The following is a 23,506-nucleotide window of genomic DNA, read 5'->3' as shown; positions in this document are numbered from 1 at the left end:
GAGGTGAGAAGCCATTTTACCCCAGTCACTTCTGTGTCTGTCACTTCAAGCTGTGTCAATTATACCAGTCAAAAGATATTGTGCAGTCTGCCATTTCATATCTGTGTTTCATATTTATTTATTTTTGTATCACGTCCTGGGTTGGAACACAACATATGGTCCAGAGTGACATGTTTACGTATTTCAAGATAAATGTAAAATGTTCCTGCCGTGCTTAATGGCATGTGGAAATTACAATTAACAACGGAACTTGAAGCAGTTTTTAAAAAAACTTTGTATACGGTTCAATCTTGTCAAACGCAAAGATCAATTGTTATAAAATCTTAATAAACAACATTCTATATTGGTTAAACCAAATTCAAATGAAGGCAAACTAGATGACGTTCCGAGTCCTTTTGTTGTAAATTACAGTGAATCATTCTGAGAAGAAGAATGTCTGCACTTAATTGAACAGATACTTTCCACTCCCCCTCAGGAAGTGATCGATCATGATGCATCTTGTCTTTCTGTTCATCAATGTCGTAGTGGTCTGCTTTTGTACGTCGGTAATATGTGAGGCGGATTGAAGTAAAGTACAATATTTGTCTTCTGCTTGCTTATTTAGGTGAGCAGACATGGGACAGACCACCACACCGAGCCAGTCGTGTGTCGGGGAGCCGAGGGAAAGACAACTGAGCATGTAAATGTCACTTAAGCTCATATCCTGCCTTTTGCTTTTCAGTTTTGCTTTGATACATTATACATTATGGTGTAAAGGTCTATAAGTAAGTGTTCAGGCATCTAAAATACAATGCAGGAACATTTTGTATTCTTGTCCTAAATAGCTCTTACTTTGATTTAACAATCGTGTAATTTCAGCCTTTTAACCTGTTGAATGGCACCTGTTCATAAAAAGCTGCGCGGTCGTGAGATTTAAATTATTTACGCCCCCAAAATCCTCTACAAGGTTGCCCGTTTGTGGACAAGTTTCATCGACCGAAATGTTACCCGAGAGTAAAAAGAAGAACATAAAGTTCTGCAGTCGGATAAGTGTAAAGTTCGTTATATTGTTTGTTTATTTGTTGGTGTCAGTCGAGGTGTTAGTTATCAGAGCAGAGCCGTACTGTGACAGAAATAAAGAAGGAATGGTTCGACATAGATGCTCAAAACATCCGTCCAAAGCAAAGCGGGCAGTAAGGCCAGGCCGTCGGGAGCATCGAGGATGATCCTTGACGGCGCTGTGAGGTCGGTGTGGGAAATTTCTGATCTACTACACTGAGTGCCAATATATGCCGACTTAAATCCAAACAAGCCTCTCACCAAATCTCCGTAAATTTGCATGGCAGACATTATTTTTTCTATAAGTTTATTAGATTTTATTTTGGTGACATACAGTATTCAAACTACAAATGTATTCAGATATAAGTGCTCTGTTTCTTAATGAACCGAATAATCTTAGTCATGTTTTTGCTGTTGCTGTGCGAGGAGCAGCGGCACATCATAACGCAGCTGCCGTGTGTTCGTGAGGTTCATCTGCATGTATTAAGCTGCAACATCTGAGCGGTTGCAGGTTTGAAAAGGACTACACACGTAGTGCGGATGTTGCGATTGTATCATAACAAAGCATTTTAAAGGCAGCCTAATTATAATGGAAAGTGTTCTTTAAAGCCCTTCTGACATCAAAGATAAATTAAGCACAATTTCATATATTTGTAATCCTAACAAATTTGCGCTAATGCATAATCAGAGAAAGAGGCCCCGCTGCCTTTTGTTCCAGTGCAGACGTGATAATAGCCGAACTCTCATCCCGAACACAGATGGCTTGTGCTTACTGCACGCTCAGAAATAATAGGATTGATGGAATGATGTTGTTAAACATACTGTACATGTCCTCTAATTACCAAATGGATTTAGTATGCTGCACAATTTAATTAATGACAAATTATAGGTGACATGTACCTTTTTAGTCTTTTTACAGCTTTTCCAAACCATTCCAAATATAATTTTGGCTTGTTCAACATATTTAGGAATATTAAGACAACACTCCACTGTGAAGTCACATTATCTATGGTCCCCTGTGGTGTAATCCATTGTTCTAATGTGGTGACATGTCTTCCCGTGGTTAGGGTGAGTGCCGGCTGCAGATGGAGGCCCAGCGCATCAGCCTGTCTCAGATCCACGCAGCCCAACTCGAGCTGCTGCAGGTGGACTCGGACGCCCGCACACACACGCTGGAGCTGAAACTGCAGAGCTGGAAAGATCACGGTGACCAGGGTGAGCCTCCTTTCATTTATCATTCATGATGGATCAACACAGATAGCAGCTGTATCTAGCATTGTTTTAGTACCCTGTTTGTTGTCTGTGTGAAACATTTATAAAAAATTTTTTAATTCTTATAATTTTTTTCAGATGAGCCAAAAATCTCCAAATACCACAACATGTTACAAGCTTTGTCGGAAGAATGCAGTGAGATCATTCAGGTAATTACTGAGAACAAATTCCTTCTGAAAACCTCACTGCACTGTTGCCATGTTACCAAATCAATTCACCTTGTCTGTCTCCGTTTTATATTCAGCGTTTTCAAAGGATGTTTGGTGAAGAGTTTTTGAGTGTTGCTGCAGAGGACCGGCCGCCCTCTTCAGTAGAAAGACCAGACACTAGTGAATCCAGCTCCGTCATAGTGGAGGCCAGAGGTAATTGCTGTCGCTCAAATGAACTGTATATGTATTAAAGAGTATTTTTACACATATAACACATATTTCCAAGATACACTGTACGCAATTATTTAATTTATTTTATGCCTAGTGCTGTTAGATGAGATCTTTTATTCGCGATCAAATGTTTATTAAGATTAAAACAAAAAATTACAACCAAAGGCACAACACATTTTGAATATTAAAACAACAATTTACATGCAAGAAGAAAAAAATATGTCTCCATTTATCCCTTACGATGTAATTTACAAAGCAAATTGCTTTCTCTCATCCAGAGCTCCACAGAGACCTTCAGCAGGTGAGGGAGAGGATTGAACAGGAACATCATCGACTGTCGCAGCTGCAGACTCTGCTGAGAGCTGATGGCGACAAGGTAAAAACACATTTGCAGATATAACATATGCTAATTTATTAAAGCATCCTAACTACGTTGTTCACACTGTAAAATTGGCAATATAAAGTATACTCAAACATCCGCATGTAAAAAAAATAAATATAATAAAATGGTTTCCGGCAATACTTTGAAGGATCAGATCAGAGCTGGAATAAGTACAATAATGTTAGTTTCTTACAAAACAATGTCTGTATATTTTTTCAGTTTATTTAGCAGTGAGGGTCAAACTGCATACAATGATACATGTATTGTAATGTATACGCATGTGGTGCGGGATTGGCAACCAGTTTGAGAAATAGAGAGGATGACAACGTGATCAGAGACAAACTAACACAGCTGTTGGTTTCCTAGATGACGGAGCTGCAGGTGGCATACGATGAACTGAAGAGCAGCAGTGAGAAAGAGATCTCTGACCTGCGTGTGCAAGTTTCTAGCTCAAGCCCCTTTACAAGCAAAGGTAAATGTGAAGTTGTCCTCTCTTACGGAAAAGGAAAAGCAGGCAGGTCAATCACTAATGTCCGGTCTCTGAGTCCAAACACATCTTTACCTCCTCCTCCTCAAAATGGATCTTTAGACTACAAGCATATGTCAACTTGCTCTTTTCTTTCGAAAGGGGTGTAAAAATGTAATTTGTGTGTTATTCTCTGTTGTTTTCTGTGATGTGTTTCGTTCATGTCTTACTAGAGGCTTTTATATTTTACTGCAGTGACAGACTTCTCCCAGAAAGAACATTAAAGTTCAATTCTAACCCTTTTAACACTATCCAAGTGTGCGTGTTAAATTTCTCATTCCCCTTCTCTGTCGGTTAGATCTGGAGGAGCGGGCTGACGCACCGTTGACCTCCCTCAGCGAGGAGCTACAGAGGCTGAAGGCCGAGGAGCAGGAGAAGCAGCGCCAGCTGAAGGAGAGTCACAGACAAGAGATGGAGCGTCTCCGAGCCCACTACCAGCAGCAAGCCACAGAGAGTGAGGAGCGATACGCCACCGAGCTCTTCATGCTGCAGCAGCGACTGCAGGAGGTTGCAGGCACTCAGACCCATGACAGGTGACGACACAATGACGTTAATGTTTCCACATATGGAATACATTTGTATGCATTTAGGTTAAGGCAATGAAAATCTACAGCAGGATCTGCTTACATAGATAGTGATTAGGGCAAAATTTAATGTAACCACAGGAAATGCATAGGTTGACATTTAGATACACATTTTTTTGCATTTGGGATAGAATATATTTTTTAAAGGAGTACTGAAGCAGTAAATATAATAATTTACTTTGTATCCATACTGTGGAAAATGAGTATTATAACTGTTTCAAACATTCAGTATTTATACTTCTATGAATTTGACACTGACTTAAAATGTTGACTAGTCAGTTGCTGCTGTTGTTGAGCACATCACTCGAGTCACACAGCCTCCCATTGTTTAACTGCTTCCCACACACATCACCTATGCTCATCGTTGCCATCCACTTGATTGATTAAAGTACACATGATACAGAACAGCAGACTAACTTTGACTAGAGGCTGGTCTGCACACCCGCTGTATCATGTGCGAGCTATCTGACCCAGTTCAGTTGACAACGAAGCCGCAACTAATAAAATATTGACGTTATTCATGCATTTTGTTCGCCCACTAAGCTAAAAGGTATCGTCTCCAGACGGCCTTTCGTGCGATGTGCTGTGTAAAAAACAAGATGAATAGGACATTTTAAGCATGCAGGTATAACTTTCAATATTTTAAAGACAGATATTCCTTATGTCTTGTGCTGAACCAATTAATCAGTTACTCTGGCATTTTATTCAAACATAAAGAAATATAGAATAATATAGAAGACTGAATTGTCAAAATAGTTGCAAACATTCTCTGATTTTTTTAGCTTCTCAGACCTGAGGTTATGCTGCTTTTTGTCATACATGATAGTACACTGCTTCTTATGTTCGAAGGACAGCACATGGAATTTCAAGACAATGTATCCATTAATAGGGAAAATAATCTACAGATGAATCACTAATTTATATAATAATTAGTTGCAGCAGAAGTTATGTAATCAATTCAGTTTTGTCTTCATACTTGTGGAATCTATGTGTTTAGTCAGGTCAAATGTCTGTCACACTTTTATTCTTGCGTCCAAAAAGCACGTAAACTGAGTTTAGTTTTGAAGGTTTGGTAGGACACTCGCTTTCAACATATCGCTGTCTATTGCAGAATAGTATGCAATAAAGATTAATGTTTTAAGAAACAGTACCACCACTTACTAATACCAGGAAAGTAGTTTTAAAAAGAAGCAAGAGAAACTGTTAAACTCACTTGATGTTGTTGAACAATTGATTTTGACTTTTCGTTTTCTCTTTCTGGCTATCCAGTGCTCCAGAGTCCAGCTGTGAGAGGATGGAGGAGCACGGGGAGGAGCTAAAGGTCTGGCTGCTACATTTTGTTCTCATCTAAATCATCTATGTCGCACGCATCCCATCTTACTACGAGCTGATACATGCACAGGCATTAAGGCGCTGTGACAGTCAGGGTGGCTGGGAGGGGGCAGTTGCAGCCTTGAGGCTAAAACGTGCCCTGAATTTGCCAGCTTTCCTTTGGAAGCAGCGTCATGAATGGCCCTATATCAACAATTTTAAAAGGGTTGGACGTTGCATAACTTGCTGCTTTAGTGTGTTACTCTAGAACCGAGGCAACGTACTCTAGTCTAGGCGGCTGCATGAAAGGAGGACTCTGCCTCGCGTGAATGAGCTGCTCTCCGATGGAGCCGTCTCTCACTTGCGTCACTCTAACTTTGCTTCCCCTTCCCTCCAACCTCAAAGTTTCCACAGCTTAGTCTCAGCTGAGATCAGAGTGGAAGATAGAGTAAAGGATTGAAGGAAGCACAGGAAGATCCACAACGGGAGAGAGACTAAAAGGAACTGGGCACGATGCTCTTCTTTGAATGTCTTTAAGACATTTGGATTGGAAATGTTAGGCTTGAGGCGAGTGGTACTGAAGAAGCGCAATGACTGAAACAGATGAGGGATTCATCACAAGACAGGGTGGTAGTGTCTTTGGAAATGTAGCTGTAATGCAAGCCATCTCTTTATTATCCTGCGGGGTAGAGGGAACAAAACGGTGTATTAATCGCGGTTAAAGAGCGGGTGGGTTCTGGCTACAGTAATGTTAGGTTTATTTCAGGATCAGCCTCAAAGAACTTTTATTTCAACACACTACAGCTGCTGTAATCTGCCACACTAGTTTTCATTTTGTAACTGATATATTTCCCTTTCTTCCTCCTTTCTGCTTTCCTCCATCTTCGCAGGTGCTGGGTGAGGAGGAGCTGTCAGAAGGAGGTGTGGAGTTGCGCTGGCCCGTCAGGTCTGCAGGCCTGACGGCACAGCTGCAGGTGCTGAGGAAAGCTCTCTACCACAAGTATGTCCAAGAAGTAGCTGCTCTCAAAGAGCAGCACAACCGAGAGCTGAGGAAACTGACGGAAGAAAAGGAACAGGAGAGGAAAACGGAGAAGCGGCAGGAGGAGGGAGGAGAGAAGAGAGGGCAGGATCTCAACGGCATTAACGGAGCGAGAAGCTCCAGTGAGAGCCTCGGGGAAGCTGGGCAGGCAGGGCTCGAAGACAAGCAACACTGGGAGAGAGTAGAGGAGGAAGTTGCCAAGGTAGGTAGTCATGTATTATTCTTACAGAAGTCTTATCTAGTCAGTATAAATACAACTTGTAACAGATAAATTGCCTTAAGAGATGCGATGAAATAGTTGAAGTTGTAATAAATAGTCAATTAATTAACATTTGATTAATCATTCCCACATTCAACTGGCTCATCTCGCTTAGATGTGAATATTTGCTGTTTATCCTTTCAAACTGAATATCTTTGGGTTGTTGACTGCAGCTTGGTTGGGCACATCAAGGCATTTAAAAAATATCACCTGAGCTCTGCAGCAGTGCATTTTCACTTTTGTATGTGATGTTTTATAGACAAAACAATTAATAATAATCGGCTGAATAATCATCGTTAGGAGCAGCCCCAGATACAGTGCATTCATTGTTATTCTGTAAAGTCTTATCCAAGAAATGTTAATCACATAGTATTAGCACTCTTACTGTAGTATGATTCTCAATATCCTGAGACGTGTCCACATTCTCTGACAGGCCATAGTTCAGATGTCCGTCGAATTCGCACAGCAGATTGAGCTGGCTCGAATCAACAAGCGTGCCTGCCAGAGGAGCGCCGCCATGCAGACCCGGTCCGATAAAGAAGAAGTGGAGGAGAGGGAGAGCGTGGAGCGGATGACTCCTAGAACTTCTCTCACCTCGGGCGGCTGGCTGGAGGAAGTGGAGAAGGAGAGACTGGAGAGGGAGCTGGAGGAAAGGAACGCCGAGATCCTAAAGTTAAAAGAGGAGCTGCAGAAAACCGAATCGAGACCTGAGCAGGTCGGTGTCATTGAGCTGTCGAGACAAAACGTGTTGATTTCACTTCCACCACATCACACATTTCCTTCATTTCCTCTGAGAGAATGAATTACTGCTGTGTCATTAACTTTCAGAAGCACTTTGTCGCAATGCAGGTGTTTCATCGATTACCATCATTGACTATCTGCTAAAATTCAAACGCTTTCACTGCTTTTTTTACATTTTTTTACAGTGAACGCGTAACGATGAAAGTATTTTTTAAACGCTACAAATAATTATGTAGTTTTATCATGTTGTGTTATTTTGGTCCACTGAGGTTTAGAGGATCTGCACACAAATATTCTACCCTCCTAGTTCTGTTTACCTAGTATTTTAAATGTACGTACTGCATATCTTTCATCTACACACTTTATTCAAAAAAGAGGAACACGATGTGCATACACACACTTTTACATTTGATACAGCATCAAATGTAAAAGTGTACAGCATCCTAATCATCAGCATCCTAATTATGTTACTCTTATACACAGCAAACCTAACTTAAGCAACTAACATTCATTTCAATAATCATTAATAACCACAAGCAATATCAAAACTATTGTGAGGAACTCGTACATACTTTCTCTTCCATCTACGCTGCATGCGCTGGTTTCCTCTTGATAATTTGGAGTTATTGTTCTGCCTCGAAGAGCTAATCCCAGAGCCTGCCAGGCTTTCACTAACCATTTATTGCAGGATTAAGCTTTAAGTGTGTGATCGCAGTGGCTGTCGGGTTCAGTGTTCTTTGTGAGATGAGTTGCTCCAACACAGCGAACCAGTAAAGATAATTTCGTAAAAGAAAGTTCTTAAGCTTCAGTAATCAAATGAGTTGTTATGATGAGAGAATGCCTGTACTTTAACTGAAAACACTCAATTAAGATGTTTACATGCATTGTGTTATTCTCTCTTATATTATCCTAAGTTATGTCATTTCTGTTGAGAATTTCAAGGTGAACTTTGTTAAGTAGCTCAAGATTTAACATTTTAAAAAGTTTTCCAGTTTGAAAAAGCAGGCCAAGAGAAGAGATTACAATTTATAAAACAGTTATTGTTTTGTTTTTCCTAAGCCAAAAGGACTTTGTTGGTTCTTATTAATTTAATTCAAACTGTAATACCAGTTCATGCTACTTTAAATCCGTTAAAATGCATGGAAGAAATATATTGGCATGTACATTTTGATTGGCAAAACATAAGAAACATATTTCAGAACAATAGAAACCAATGCTGCATTATTTCAGTGTTGAGTCAAAAATGTGAACCTTTCTTTTAAAAACACATTTAAGCTTCTTAGGCATTTTTACCACGTGTTGTCTCTTACTCCTGAAACTATGAAGCGTGTTCTCATTTGTCTAGAGAAGAGATTCTTTAGCTCAGGTCAATGCAGCGCTCACTCATCAGCAGTGTCTGTGCGGTGGAGCGTCTGGGAGTTTGAAGTGGCTGAAGCTGAGCTGCATTTCTGCTGTTCCTTCAGAAGATGGCGCTATCGCCTCTGCAAGTCACTGTGCCTCAGGTGCACCTGTTGCCATAGCAGCACAATGATAGTAGTGTTTCTCTCGGCCCCAACCGAGTTATGAATGCGTCTTTGTGTGTGCTCGTTAAAGGGCAGCATGTCTATGTGCCTAATTTGAATGCACTTTTACTAATGGCCGCACATACAGCCACCCTGCTGTTTGTCGTGCAGAGTTTTTAGGAGTCTTTTTATTCAACTGCAACTTTGCAATGACGGGGCTTCTGTCTGTGTTCTCGTTCCTGCCTGTCCCGGCCTTAAAGAAGAGAGAGGACGGTCAGGAGGCGTTTAAGGAAGGGGAAGACCCAGGCGGGTCAGGAGTGAAGCAGACTGCTGGAGGCAAACTGTCATCGGAGGATGATGGAGAGTCCGCCGATGAGAATTCTGAAAGGTAGTGACAGAAACTACATTCATCCTGTTCTCTATTCATGAATCTTTGAGAGCGTTCTGAATTTCTTAAACTACATACTGATTTGGTCCTTTATGAAAGCCTGTGTTTTTGTTTGTGCTGTAGATAAATTAAATAACATTTTAGATTAAAGCCAAAATAGATACATTTTTGGTTTGTGGTCAAGCCTTTCTTTTGGCCAACCTGACATTTAGTTTTCCAATGACATCACAGCGGTTTGTTTTTAACGTAATTGTTTTTGCTGCTTTCAGAAATGTTTTGCGTAAAGCAAACGAGAAACTCAGTCAGGTGCTGGTTGACGTCCTGAAGACCACGGCAGCAGCGGAGGAAACTATTGGCCTCCACATGCAGAGTCTGCGTGACGCTTCCAGTGGAGGGCAGCAGGCTGCACCGCCCGACTCCTCCACACAGACGGCAGCCAGACCTTATGCAGCAGGTAAGTCTCATCAGGTGTCAGTAAAATATTTGAGTTTTGACAAAAGGTTCAACAGCCCATCCACCCAAATATGTTGGTGTTTTAGCTGGAGGTGACAAGTGTAGTGTAGTTTAGTGAAGAAAGAGACATCAGAAACAGACTAGAAAACTCACTGCACAACATTCCAGTATTGGAATTTAAAAAACATATCTGTGTTCTTTTGTTTTATACCAATGAAGCTGAGTTTTTGATTTATGGACTTTTAAAGAATCAGTTTGCTTTTACGAAGTGTGGATTATAAACAAACATTTATTGGAGTTTTGAAATCTGTTTTTAATTGGACTTCAACACTTCCCGAGTGTTGCTGGCATGCATGTCTGCAATTTAGTCCGACTTCCTCTGTTGCTGATGTATTTGTTGTGATGGAGCAATGCTGCACCATGACTACAAAATGCTTCTGCATAAAGAAAGAGTAGATCCTCCTCTTTTTCTTTTTTTTTATGGAAAAGAAAATCTGTTAGTATATGTGTTAAATTGTAATACACACATTTAGGAGTAAAAGGCAGATAATAGTTTGTCCTGTGAGTCAGAAAGATATCAGATTTGCCTGCTGTCTAAATGGTTCTGCATAACTGAAGGTGGTAACTCCATGGGAGGTGAAGACAACAAATTATCATGTCAACAGGCTAATCCTAATATTCACTGTCCGTAGGTAGGTGGGTCAGGTAGATGCAAGACTTTTGTGCTTGTTTATTTCACGATTTTCGAAAATATGCCATGTCATTGTATTGGGTTGCATATTACTTCGTTTGACCCTTGATATGCTGACATATTACACATTGTGACCATTATTTTGAAGTTGAATCCCTAAAATTTGAATGAAAATAATAAATAACCAGGGATTTGCATGTTGCTGTCAGCATATTACCTTTAATCTGCCTCTATGCTTTGAGAGTGCCGCTGCTCTCTCTTGGTGTGTTGTTACTATATGAAATAATATAAAAACAATGTAAAGTTTGAGTTATCTTGCTGCGTGCTGCTATCATGACATTTTCTGAGACTGTGAACACAGGTTTTGCAGAGTGGACTCATTAAAAGCAGAATGCATCCTGCAGTTTGAAGGTGCAGTCAAGTGAGCGTAGTGTTCTCTTATGAACCGGATGATGAATGCACCTGAACCCTTATTATGGTTATATATTTAGCACTGCTTTGCAGCTTGTGTTATGAAGATATACACGTCTTAAAATGGTTTTAAGAAGCTAAGTATTTACTGTTTCTGCTGAATTTCATGTTTGTTGATTGCGCTGACTTAGTTTCTTAGCGTCATGGTTTATTTATCTAAAGTTTGAGTAGTTGTAATGGACCTATTAGTCAGAACGTAGTGCGTAAACTTTAAATCTCTTGACGATGTAATTCGCATCAGATTCATGTGTTATGTGTATCTGATCTCTGTTCCTCTGGTCGTACCAGGTCCCTCTGCAGAGAGTTTCCAAGGCAGCGAGACCGCCGGGTTGACGAATGCTGACGAGGGTCTGGAGGTGTCTCAGCAGATGATGGAAAGGTTGCTGCTGGGGGCGGGCACACAGCTGGAGAACGAGGAGTACCTGATGGGAATAAGCTGCCGGCTCCAAACGGCTCTGGAGAAGATGTTGATGGCCATCACAGACGCCACCAACCAGGTACAAGCCTTTGTCTGTCACGTGGGATCAGTGTGTTGTTCTCTGCTCATACTCAGAGCGTTGCTCTGCAAGCTCACTTTATTTTCCTGTCTGACAGCGGATGGAACTTTCTGCTCGCTAAGAAACTGTTATAGTGTTTGATCGAAGGCACTGTGGTTTGTACGGTTCGTAGTGGGCTTGGGAGCTTTATGAAAATGTTACATTGGACAAACTGTTTTTGTTCGTCTTAGTTTGCTGAACAGAAATATATTTAAGGCTTTTTATTTGATCATAATCAATGTGACGAACTGCTTAAGGCATCAATGTCAAAGGAACAGGAATCAACATGGTTTCTACCCGTCAATAAATCAAACACGAATCAACATATACAAATATGCATATTTCTCAAAATGGAAACTATAATACATTGTAGTTTAACGTACTTTTGACAAGTGAAATGGTTTCAGAAGGATTCTCCATGAACACTCCTGTGTTTGTGCAGAAAGCTCTAGTGACACATTTGGGCTTTGACAAAACATTTAGATTGCCACACTTGACACTGTTAACCCCTTCTGTAGGTTTCTACGCCTGTTCATGGAGGCATAATGGGGATGAGACTGCAGAATGTGGCCGGCAACAAAGTTGGCCGGTCTAGAATTCACACACACAAAAGAGCCGCCTCATTCCCATCGGTTGCCTATAGATACGAGCTGTATTTACATGGAGCTTTTGTGTGGTCGATCAGCCTATCATCGTCAGCGGTGCGCCGAGCAACTCCACCCCCCCGCCCCCTCCGACTGTCCATGTAGTGCAGCCACTGTGTCCAGTGTCCGCCCACAGAGACATGGCCAGTTTAACTGGGCCATTGAATGTATTACTGTAACTGACTGCACAGCACATCTTCCCGTTGGCTGAAATTCATGCATTACTCACGCTGTGATGGGTTTTTATCTTGCCGATCTAAAAATAGCTTTAAAGAAATCGCAGGCCGAGCATCACTGTTGTCCCAGCATCTATCTGCAGCGCAGAGTGACTGTTGGTTGAACTGTATCTATTGAATAATTTGGGTGTTTTTAAAGGCTACTGATAATTATATAATACATGTCTTCATTTGAAACAATTTTGATCCAACATTTTTTATATTTAATGTATTGTTGCAAACATTTTTTATTTAATGATGAGTCAAGAAAATCTAATGTTAGTTGCAGCCCCATTAAAGGCACATTGCAGTTTTCTTTAGCATGATACATTTCCAAGTACACACCATTACAGCAGTACAGCACAATAAACTTGTAATCAACAAAGCCTTTTAATGGTTTGTTCAATGTGTCCCATGCTGCTATTGATCTGCTCTGCATTACTCTTGTCTGAGTGGTGCTAGAGTGCCGTGTCTTTGCCTGGGAAGCAGCGTCTTGAACAAAGATTTATTCAACAAGCCGGTCGGGAATGTGAAGTATCTTTTATTCAATGAACGCTGTAAATTATTCTCCTGTGGAAGGTGTTCGCTCACTCATTACTTATTCCCATTATCTGCTGGTGAGACGTGGAAATAGTTTGTGTGCAATCAGCATGACGGTTGACGTGACAAACGGGGACCGTGGCTGAGGCCAGGAGGCAGCGTGTCAGAACACCGTAATTGCTTCTTTCTGCGTCTACGTAGGGATTGAATCCAGTTTGACAACTTTTTGTGTAAAGGGCGTGTGTCGTCTGCGGGTTATTTGTGTGTATGGAGAGAGCCTGTGATCTTTTTGCAAATCTACCTGGCTCACTGGCTCTAATTACCGAAGCCACACCTGCTTCCCTCCCACTTTTTCTGAACAGTTTCCTGCTGTGTGGGATCAATGTAGGAAGTGGAAGAACAATCCTTCTCTCTTGAGAGGTGAAAACAGCCCTGAAAGTCTGGAATTTAAATGAATTTTTTTAAAGCACGTGTGTAGACGGAGGCAAAGTGAGTGTAACAGAGTGACGCTAGCCTGCCTGGGGTAAGAAGAGCTCGCCTGACAGGAGAGAGATCCGGCTTCAGTGAGTAATAATATAGTCTGAGCAGGGGAGCATGCGTAGAGAGGGAAAAACAGCAATCCTAGGAGGAAGTAAGAAGGAAAGCGTGAAAGACTTGAGACCCAAGCGCTGTCATTCCACCCTCGGCAGGCTGCCGCTCGGACTAAACAATTAAAAGGGGCCCCTGGGAGGCTTCCCTGCAGGTCGGGGTTGCTACGGCGTCATAGTATTGTTAATGGATCTCCAGAGAGAGAGAGGAGAGCAAACCGGAGCAGGCGTTGGGGGTGTGTGAGCTTTACGGAGCGGCATGATATGGTTTCACTCTGAAGAAAGAAGGTCAGAGACGACAGCGCGAGAGGGTCGGAGATCATCAAAGACGACACGGAGAGAAGAAATGTTTGCCTTTGTGATTACAAACCTCCTGCGGTCGTGTTCAGGAATGCCTTTAACGCTGTCGGACCAAGATGTGTACTTCCACCTGCTGTCGAGGATGACACTTTTTGTTTTGTTGGTAGGATCATGAAAATTCACACCGTTGCCGGATGACGATACCTCTTCAATATTTACCCGGGACTTGTTCTACCTCCACCTGGCAGCATGTGATTGAGATGACGTGAATGCTACCCTCTCAAATTTTTGTTTACTCTTCCTCTGTGTGTGGAAAACACATAGAAACTGTTGCTTGGAGCTGTCCACAACGTTGCTCATCGCTTCATCCCCCACTGGACTCATTTGTGATTGCACAGCTCAGCCCGACAGATCATGACAAATGAAAACCTTATTTGATAACTCCAGAAAATTTGCTCCAACATAACAAACTCAGGTTGGAAGTTCTCACTTCATCCATTTATCTTTTGCCATGGATTCGTACCGCTCTTACTGGAACTCAAGCATGCAGAACAAGACGTGGGTGGAAGGGGAGGACCAGGACGTGTACGAGGTGGAATCTCGTGTCCCCCTTCCCCGACCTTTCCCACTATGCAGCTCTTTGAATGAAAAAAATGCTGTGGTGGTACATACGCAGATCTCGCATATCAAACACCGGCATAATGGTCACCTCCTTAAAGTCATCTCCAAAATCTCCCTGCCCACTCCTCCGTATACAGTAAGTTTCCTATTTCCACAGCCTGTTTTAGTGTGTCCATGTGATGAAAGTTAAATGCCACTTCACGTTCTGTGCTGCTTTATGAAGTAGCAGGTAAAGGATTATTACCGCTATCGGTCAGGGTCACGTCACCACTTCCTGGTTCCCATAAAGTTATATGATAATGACCTTTGCTCAGGTAGATATGCTCTATGGAAAGTAGCTGTGGGATGAATGTGAGCTTGCTGACGGGTTATTTCACAATGATTTCATAGCTGTAGGCACACAGAAAAGCTGCCTTCTGTCACCTGACCCAAAGGTCAATAAACGATTGTGATATCATTTTCTCAGTGCGTTTCTGTTACATCTGCATATAACCTCATTCTGTTATTGACTTTTGTACAAGTTTCACTTCAGTCTCAGGCTTGTGCTCTTATGTTGCAGTCTGTCTGCACACGATGCATGAAGACCATGAACTGTGCTGTCAAATGATTTCTATAAAGTAGTTGTATATTCTTAAACGTGACAACAAAATGCTTTTCTAATTCCATTCCATCTAGCAGTTAACTTTTAGATGAACCATACTTTTATCGTGAATGTATGAGTAAAATAATCAAATGAGCATTGACAGCTATGAACTGTTGTCTATTGTTATGAATTACAGTACATAAGACTAAAAGTTTTATATATAGAAAACAATCATTTCAGACACATTATTTGTTTGATTTAAATTTCAACTTGCTTTGTGTCTGAGGCTGAAAAGAGAGAGTGAATGAAATTATTTATTATAAGGGGATCACAATTTAACATAACTTCTTAAGTTGAGCGATTTCTTCTTTTTTAAATGCCAATTTATAAAATGTTGGTCAAAGGCTGGGAGATCTTGACTTTTAGTTCTTAGTGTTTGTCGAGAAAAAATACTTGATCCCACACTTCCCATAAAGCAGTCTTTCATTAGATCCTGCAATTTGTAACACCGGCTTTTGATGATGGCATAACCAACCACTAAAAACATTATACAGCTGTTTTTATTGGTTGAGTGGTTATCTTGCAACGAGTTAATTGATCTTCATATATAAAATTGGTGGAGTGCCCCTTTGGGGCAAACGATTTATTTCCAATGTTTGTTCTTCTCAGCTCATTCAATGCGATCCTAACTCTTCTTCTCTCCTCTTCCCCTCTCAGCTTGAACATGCCCGGCTGACCCAGACGGAGCTGATGCGGGAGTCCTTCCGCCACAACCAGGAGATGAGTGAGCTGCTGCAGAAGCAGGAGGAACTGCAGGAGAGGTTGATGGAGGAGGCCCAGGCACGCGAGCAGCTGGCTCTGGAACTGCACCATGCTGAGGGTGAGTTTCTCTGGATAGCAAAGGTACCTCAGTGGATGACAGTTCTGCTCAAATGGCTGGCACCTTCTTAAAGCCATCTTCTTCAATGCACCGTCCAAGTAGAAGCAATGCAGTGCTCGCTGTTTCCTGTGGACTCTTAATTGATGACGTGACAATGTATGTCTGTATGTCAGAGTGATTACAGAAAACAGAGAGCATGAGGAGGGACTGAAGTGAAAAAGCATCTGTGCATCTCTTTGGGGGAGGGGGTGTTACATGGAGTGATGGGATCAGCTGTTTGAAATAGAGAGTAAAGAAGAGGGAGACCATCTGGGGTGAGAAATCGACAAATGGTCATTTCTGTTTGTTAGCCTTTCTGATTTGTGTTTTAGATGTCTGATTGTGTGTGTGACAACTAAATAATATGTAAAAATCAATCTTAAAGCTTGATTAACCTTGCTTCATCAGGAAGTCAGTGGCCAATTTTTGTCAACAGTTTAAGCGCTGTGAGAAATCTCATTGGGATTGGGGGAACTCTGTGTCCCATCCATGTCAGAAACAGCTGGTACACAAGAGTCAACTGTTCCAAACACGTCCGCTCTCTCTCACACACTAATCGGCTGACTATAAGGTCTCTCTCACAATTTGACAAAAGCAGACTATAACTGTCCTTGCTTTGTTTCTGGCTTTGTGTACCCGCTAAACAAAGGTGAGTTTATAGCTTTTACTAATCACATATCATCTCTAGTCGTATCCTGTTATGTTGTTTGTTTTCTGTAATCCTATAGAGGTGCCAAAGAACGGCAAATATTTGCTGTAATAAAAGGTTTATGCAGGATAGATTACCAAAGAGGGAGACAATTTAGCAAGCTGTGTGAACAACATTGAAATAGGACTGCAACTAACTATTACTATTCTAAAATTTTCTAAGAAAAGCAGCAAATTATCTTATATTAGAAGATCCATATAGATTCATATTTGTCTTTAAAATGACTGAAACAATCCGTCAATTATCCAAATAGTTGCCAATTAATTTTCTGTTGATCTACTAATCGGTTAATTGACTAACCATTTGCAGCGCTAATGGAGAATAAATGCAGCTCCCTAAACTATAATTTCATGAAACACAGTCGCTGTGCTTATCGGGTCATGCGCCATGTGTCTTCATTGACTTTCAGGGAGTGCTTAGAATCTGCTAAACCTGTGTGTCCATACTCTACTTTGAAATTCTCCTCCTATTGTGTGGATGAACCACACAGGGTGTGGCTTTTTTAAACTGGTTTTGAATAAGACATGGGCTCAACCTGGAAAAAAGATCCTCTTCACCGATTGATTGAACATTATATGACAGCCAAAAGGATTAAAGGTCTTTTGTTATGTTTTTAACAAGGGGGAGCGGTTTAATTGGTCAATATGAAGTTGTGGAATTTATAATGTTGCAGAGTACGCGTGACTTAAAGATTCCTGTTTATAGTTGGTAAACAATGTTTTTTTTAGTCGGTAGTCATGTGCATCTGATGGCTGTTGATCGTAGAGGGATCCCTCCTTAGTCAAAGTTTACACACAGCGTTGTGTAAAGTCTGACATAATAATCCTTTCATTTACCTTCTGCCTCTCTCTTAGCTTTTGATAAGCACATTGAGACACCTTTTTTGAACTGGTCTCATCCTACTCTAAAGTTGCAGCTACAGTAAATGAATCAATGGTTACTCATTAGTCTGGTAAAGTGTGTGTAGTTCCCTCATAACCCGTAACTATGAGCTGAATACCATCCTGGTGCGTAATGCTTACTGACCTGTGACAGAGTACAGTAATGATCGCACTTCATTGTGTTTACAGCTCAGTCTTGTACTTCATGTTAAGCAAAATGGGTCAGACATGCGCATGTGTGTTCTCCTCTGCATTCTGTAGGCCTGTGTGTGTGTGTGTGTGTGTGTGTGTGTGTGTGTGTGTGGCTAGTTTCAAAGTAATTTCTCTGTGTAGTGATTGCAAGTGTGAGAGGGTAAGACAGGGGTTCATAAGTTGAATAAAGGGAGTTCTAGATCTCTATTTTTGGCCCTTTTATAACTGTCGGCCTCCTGCTTCGTCCACATTCAGGTCTGATTGATGGCTACACAGGTGAACGGGCCGGGTTGGAGGAGCAGTTGCGTCAGAAGGAAGAGCTCCAGCTGAGCCTCGAGCAAGAGCTGCAGGTGAGGCATTTGCGCTGCATCGAGGAGGAAAAATAATTACCTTTTTTGTGAGACTGCACAAGACCTGACAACGCTTTAAGGTCGATTTTTATTATTTTTCCTCTGGTGCTGAACAGTAGACACTCCAGTGCAGGCACAGTTATATGAGTACACATTGTGTACACATGTATAAATTCAGGCTACAGCGTTAAAAGGATGAGTGTGTTAACATTTATTATTGTCACGAAATCCTGTTAAAGGTTGAAACCAAAAATGTGCTATAAAAATATAAATAGTTATACAATGAGGAAATGATTATCCCTATCCCATTACAAAACACATGAACAATCAAGATGATTGGTTCATAGCAATAATAACCACATACCAAGACTTCCTTCGCACATCCAGTATCACTTTTCAGTAGATGGCAATGCTCATCCCCAGGAAATAATCCACCTGCTAAACATTGATATTGACAAACTTTATGACTGTTTATTAAAAAGCAAAAGCTTTGTGTTTAACAGCCCTTGAAATACCAAGATCTGTTGTGAGATGTTGCTTAGTCAACGTATTTATTATAGTTTTGTGCCCGTCTGTAACTGAATGTAATTTCCTGCAGGTCACAGGCAGCCGGCTGCACGAGTTGGAGCAGGAGAAGCTTCAGATGCAGGACGAGCGGGAGCTGCTGTCACGGCAACAAGACGCCATGAGGGAGCAGGCCGGGCCCCGCGAGCTGCGTACGTATCCCAGAGCTCCCCCACCGGAAATATATACAGAGTTTTTATTGACCAATCACAGGAAGTCATCATTGTTAGGAAATGTATTTATTTATTGATTATATAACATGGTCTGAACATTAAACATAGGTCTAATTTTGTGAACATAATCGCTTTGTAGAAATCATAGTGTATACAAAATAAGCCTAAATAAGAAACCGAGACTTTTATAAAGATTTTTCATTCTCTATTGCCATGGCTCAGGTTTCAAGGAACTGTTTGTTTGGTATGATTGTAAAAAAAAACTGGATTTGCATAAATTAAAACATGAATTGTTCTTTGAATTATACGGCACAGCTTGATATGGTGTGAGAGATGGACCCAGAGTGTCAGCAGCTGTTTGTGTGACATGCAGCTATCACTGTTTCAACCCCTTTTTGGGGAAAAAGGCTTCCAGTCCAATGTTAAAGGTGCACAAGCTTCAGATTTATTTATTTTGCGGTCCTTATGTTGCTACAGGCTAATGAAACTGATAGCAAACAAATGTGAGAGATAACTTAGCCGCATTGTTAGCGAAAATAATTCAAACCGGTAAAAAAGTCCAAATGTATATTTTTAGAATAAAATGCCACAGGTCATACAAATACAGGTATTTTAGAAGTGTTCCATACACATGCCGCTTGATAACTATCTGATAATTTGCATTATAACCCCTGTACTATGAAAAAGGTTTCCCATGAGTTCATTCTCTGATAAAATGGTAAGTATTCTGTATTCAAGGGTATAAACCAAGAGGGCTATTCCAGAAGCTTTTCTTTTACAGCATCCTTTCTCCAGCTTTAACCTCCTGCTGTGAAACAGGCACAAAAGCACTGCGTCCTCTATCCTTACTCTTTGCTATTCTTTATCTCAGAGTTTTCCTGTTCATGACAAAAACAAGAGCATGTTACATTCCTGTGCTTTCTTATTCTCCTGTAGGCCTAGTTGAAGCTGCAATGGTTGCAGCACCTGAAGCAGGTGTGTCCACTTTGAGCATGGCTCAGTCATATCTACTGTATGTTCTCTATAACCATCTACTGTATCTGAGTGGAAGTATACCTCTTCAACCCTAATTCAGCAACTCACCAACCACGCTTGGAGCTTGCTTGCTATGGGCTCACAAACTCACTCCGTTCAATCACTAACCTTTGCTTCAGCTTTTCATTTTGATTGATTTTTGCCCCGATTCATAATTTTTGAATGTCTTGGAGTCGATGTTAGCACTCATTTTAGCATGATGAAATGAAAGTCATCTTCAGACACTTATATATAGTCATTATTCCCGAACTGTCAATCATCTGCACTCTAGAATTTGTTTTTTCAATTGTTATGTATATTTTAGATATGCAGATGCTGTGCTTACAGCCTTTCTTTGAGTGAGATGATTGACTGTTCAGGAAGTCCCTCTCCTGCCTGTAAATGCTTATTGGGCATGGACATCGCAATGTCTGGGCTTTCCACTTGTGTTTGTTCTGTCATCTGCACTCTCATCTTGTTACTTTTGCACTAATCCTGCGGGGTTCACTCCTGGGTAAACCGCTGTGGGTTGTTCACCGGTGGCAGCTGGAGGCCAAAGAGGCATCAATGACGGGGAATCATGTTCGGGGCATAAGGGGTCGTTATGTTGGGAAATTGACTGAGATGTTGGAAGAGTCTGAAGGTAGCCATGTATTCTGACCAAGCTGTAAAAATGACCACAGCATATAGAATGAAAACATTTCAGAGAAATAAATTCATAACTTTATAACAACATGGCCACGTGGCTCACACTTCAGACTCTTCAGTAGCTCAGTCTCAGTATGTTTGTCACTGAAATCCAACCTGCACGAGTCATGATCTGAAGTCCTCCACCTTGAGTTGGCCGGTGGTGATGCCTAACTTGCCCTTCGTCTTCCGCTGTATCGATGTAGACCTTCTGGAGGAGACGGAGAAGCTGATGAAAGAGAAGGTGGAAGTCCAGCGTCAGGCCGAGAAGGAGAACACTGACCTCTTGAAGCAGGTGAAGCAGCTGGAGGCGGAGCTTGAGGAGCAGGTCAACAAGGTGATCGAGCTGGAGAACGCCCAGAGCTCAGAGAGCGGAGACCTCCGACAGCAGGTTCAAGCGCTGGAGAAACAGCTGGACAAAAACCGGAGGTTCCTCGATGTGAGTGCCAAAGACTTTCACTTTCACTTAATAATCAAAATGATGAATACTCTCATGTCAGGGGCAACGTTTGTATATTTTATTCCTTATTTGGGCTAAATCATGCATGAACTTCCTATATGAGTTCTCATTGAAGGTGAAATAATTTGCCAGAAAATTGGCAAAAACTGGATTTCAAACCATTAATCAAAAAAAAATCACTCCCTTTTCTCCTGCTCTACATTCAGTTTATCGTCCTGGACTAGTAATATACAAAGTGACATGAAACACCAACTTGTTAAAGTTGAAAAGTATTCAATTTAATATCACAGCTTATCCAAACTATCTAAAAGCTCAGCTGATGATTTCATGATTTTTTTTTGGGAGGATCCTCCTTCATATTTGGCTCTCGGTCTAATAAGTTTGTTCCCATCATCATAACTGGGCCACTTGGTCGGGAGTCGGCACGCAATTGTGCCGATGTGGTCTGAATGCAGATTCCCTCCATTGTCCTGTTAATGTTGATTGCACACACAAGTATGAAATTAGCACATTTGTAAACGTAATTAGATTATCTTGACATTTCTTTATCATAATTTCTGTAGTGTGCAGTGATATAATATAAATAGCTTTTATTTGGGTTTCTATTTTGACAACTTATAGTCAACAAGTGTGTCTGTTTAGTATGCCATAATTACCTCTGCATGAAAAACTCCATTTGGTACATGAGATTGTGTAAACATCTTCACTGATCATCTAAATCTGCGAGGTGTAGCAGAAAAATAGTAATTGTTCTCGCATAAATTATGAGTGTATGTTATAAACTTGATGTGTTGCCCCATTCATGCATGCGTCTACGTTTATGTGACGACAGCCCTTCTGTACGTCGGCGCTTACTTCATCAGATGGTCAATCAAAGTGGTACAATCTGCTAACTTCACGACATCCAAAACACTTCTGCACCATCTTAACTAAATTCAGCACATGGACATTTGCTCTCAGAGCCTCTGACGACTAAGATAAATCGAGCAGTTTGTCGGAAAAGGAAACCATTTTCTTAATAGGTGAATGTGTTGATGCAAAATAAGTCTGTATTGAAGATGTGATTCAACATTGTCATATTCCTGTCTTCATTTTGGTGTCCAGGAACAAGCCGTGGACCGAGAACATGAGAGAGATTTCTTCCAGCAGGAGATCCAGAAACTGGAACAACAGCTGAAGAATCCTCAGAAGCTGCAGGCCGGCTCTGAGATAAAAAACAAAGAGGTAACCGGAGCAGGCGGCGTTCTCTACCACAGGACCAGGCATTCATTGAGATGCTCATTTTCTGAACATCACACTGTGGTCGTGGCTATGAGCACTGAGTTAAGGGGCACACAGCAGAACAATAGAGCTGGTAGAATTACCGGCGCTGCCTCAAAAATGACACCAAAAAAGTGGGAGTGGAATTAACATTTGTCCTTGTTCATTTTCTTTCTTTTTTTTTTAAGTTGTGTAACAGTGGGTGTTATTAACACGATCGTGAAATACACAATACAGTGGGAGTGATAAGATTAGCTAAACGTTGTCAAACATAAAGCCATGTGAAGACACACATTGTGAATTGATGGTAATTATATAACATATTATCATCATTAACCCCTGAGAAGCGCATGCTCATGTCAGGAAAACAACTGCACACAGTTTTCAGACTAAATTCAAGTGATTACACGTTTGTATTAACAACAGCTCAAGTGAGGACGTGTAATGTGAAAAGTGTCTCTTGTAAGGACGAACCCACAGAGCTGTATCACCCTCTCACTCGGCTGTGTGGCGTGTTTTCAGTTGTTCAGCTCATTGTTTTAGTTTTACAGCAATCAACTTGACTGTTTTGTGTCTGTGTCTTTCGCGCTCTCTCTCTCTCTCTCTCTCTGTCTCTCTGTCTCTCTCGCTCTTATTGATTTAATTTCCAGCTGCTGTTTTCTGCTTAAAAGCTTTTACACATACTGTGACTCGTCCTTCTGGCAATCTTTGATTCCCACACAGCAACCGAAAGTCTAATCGGTGTAACTTCCGGTTTTAAATTGCCAAGAATTTTGATTGTCACATTTTCAGTTTTTGACAGTCATAGTTTTAACCCGCTTTTTTAAGTTCTCATTAAAGTTGCAATAGGACATTTCATTTTGTGCATCAGCCTTGTTCATCCCCACAGTTTGAACCCTCTTGTTGTTTATTTGCTTTGTCTGTGCTGTTGTTACTTTTTAGCTTCTTCAGGATTTTGTCATTGGCTGTCATGTTTTATCCACTCACAATCTAGCCTCCAGTTCACTTCTCAGGGCAAGGAGAAATATATCATTTTGATCAGCGCTGTCGTCATTGTATTACGGCAGATTTGAAGTGCTAATTATGTCCTCAAACCAATCCACTGAGTCCTTACCCAGGACAAAGTAATTTACCACTGAAGCATCACACCCCGTTAATCATAAACACGATGCCTTCACAGTGAACCGTTAGTTTGAACTTATTTGTCCTTTTGATAATATAAAAGTAAATAAGC

At 41.1% G+C, this 23,506-nt stretch overlaps 1 protein-coding gene across 5 annotated transcripts in view; it reads left to right on the top strand.

The window, feature by feature from the left end:
* Positions 1 to 23,506, top strand: part of akap9 (A kinase (PRKA) anchor protein 9) — a 56,235-nt gene that overhangs the window by 18,077 nt on the left and 14,652 nt on the right. For 4 of the 5 annotated variants that reach the window (XM_068574953.1, XM_068574951.1, XM_068574950.1 and 1 more), the window contains exons 9-27: positions 605 to 679; positions 2,106 to 2,253; positions 2,389 to 2,459; positions 2,555 to 2,672; positions 2,969 to 3,066; positions 3,439 to 3,544; positions 3,897 to 4,131; positions 5,452 to 5,503; positions 6,384 to 6,734; positions 7,225 to 7,506; positions 9,295 to 9,422; positions 9,692 to 9,876; positions 11,326 to 11,534; positions 15,781 to 15,943; positions 18,020 to 18,114; positions 18,713 to 18,830; positions 19,788 to 19,826; positions 20,759 to 20,991; positions 22,117 to 22,236. In XM_068574953.1, coding sequence (XP_068431054.1) covers positions 605 to 679; positions 2,106 to 2,253; positions 2,389 to 2,459; positions 2,555 to 2,672; positions 2,969 to 3,066; positions 3,439 to 3,544; positions 3,897 to 4,131; positions 5,452 to 5,503; positions 6,384 to 6,734; positions 7,225 to 7,506; positions 9,295 to 9,422; positions 9,692 to 9,876; positions 11,326 to 11,534; positions 15,781 to 15,943; positions 18,020 to 18,114; positions 18,713 to 18,830; positions 19,788 to 19,826; positions 20,759 to 20,991; positions 22,117 to 22,236 — 2,826 coding nt within the window. The remainder of the gene's footprint in view (positions 1 to 604; positions 680 to 2,105; positions 2,254 to 2,388; positions 2,460 to 2,554; positions 2,673 to 2,968; positions 3,067 to 3,438; positions 3,545 to 3,896; positions 4,132 to 5,451; positions 5,504 to 6,383; positions 6,735 to 7,224; positions 7,507 to 9,294; positions 9,423 to 9,691; positions 9,877 to 11,325; positions 11,535 to 15,780; positions 15,944 to 18,019; positions 18,115 to 18,712; positions 18,831 to 19,787; positions 19,827 to 20,758; positions 20,992 to 22,116; positions 22,237 to 23,506) is intronic. The other variant, XM_068574952.1, reaches the window with a different exon arrangement.

This window comes from Clinocottus analis, unplaced genomic scaffold, assembly GCF_023055335.1.
Source record: "Clinocottus analis isolate CAN_PGR_092001 unplaced genomic scaffold, fCliAna1.0.p SCAF_14, whole genome shotgun sequence".
In the NCBI taxonomy this organism is placed as follows: domain Eukaryota; kingdom Metazoa; phylum Chordata; class Actinopteri; order Perciformes; family Cottidae; genus Clinocottus; species Clinocottus analis.
The sequence above is the reverse complement of the archived record's forward strand: the minus strand, read 5'-3'. Positions and strand labels throughout refer to the sequence as shown.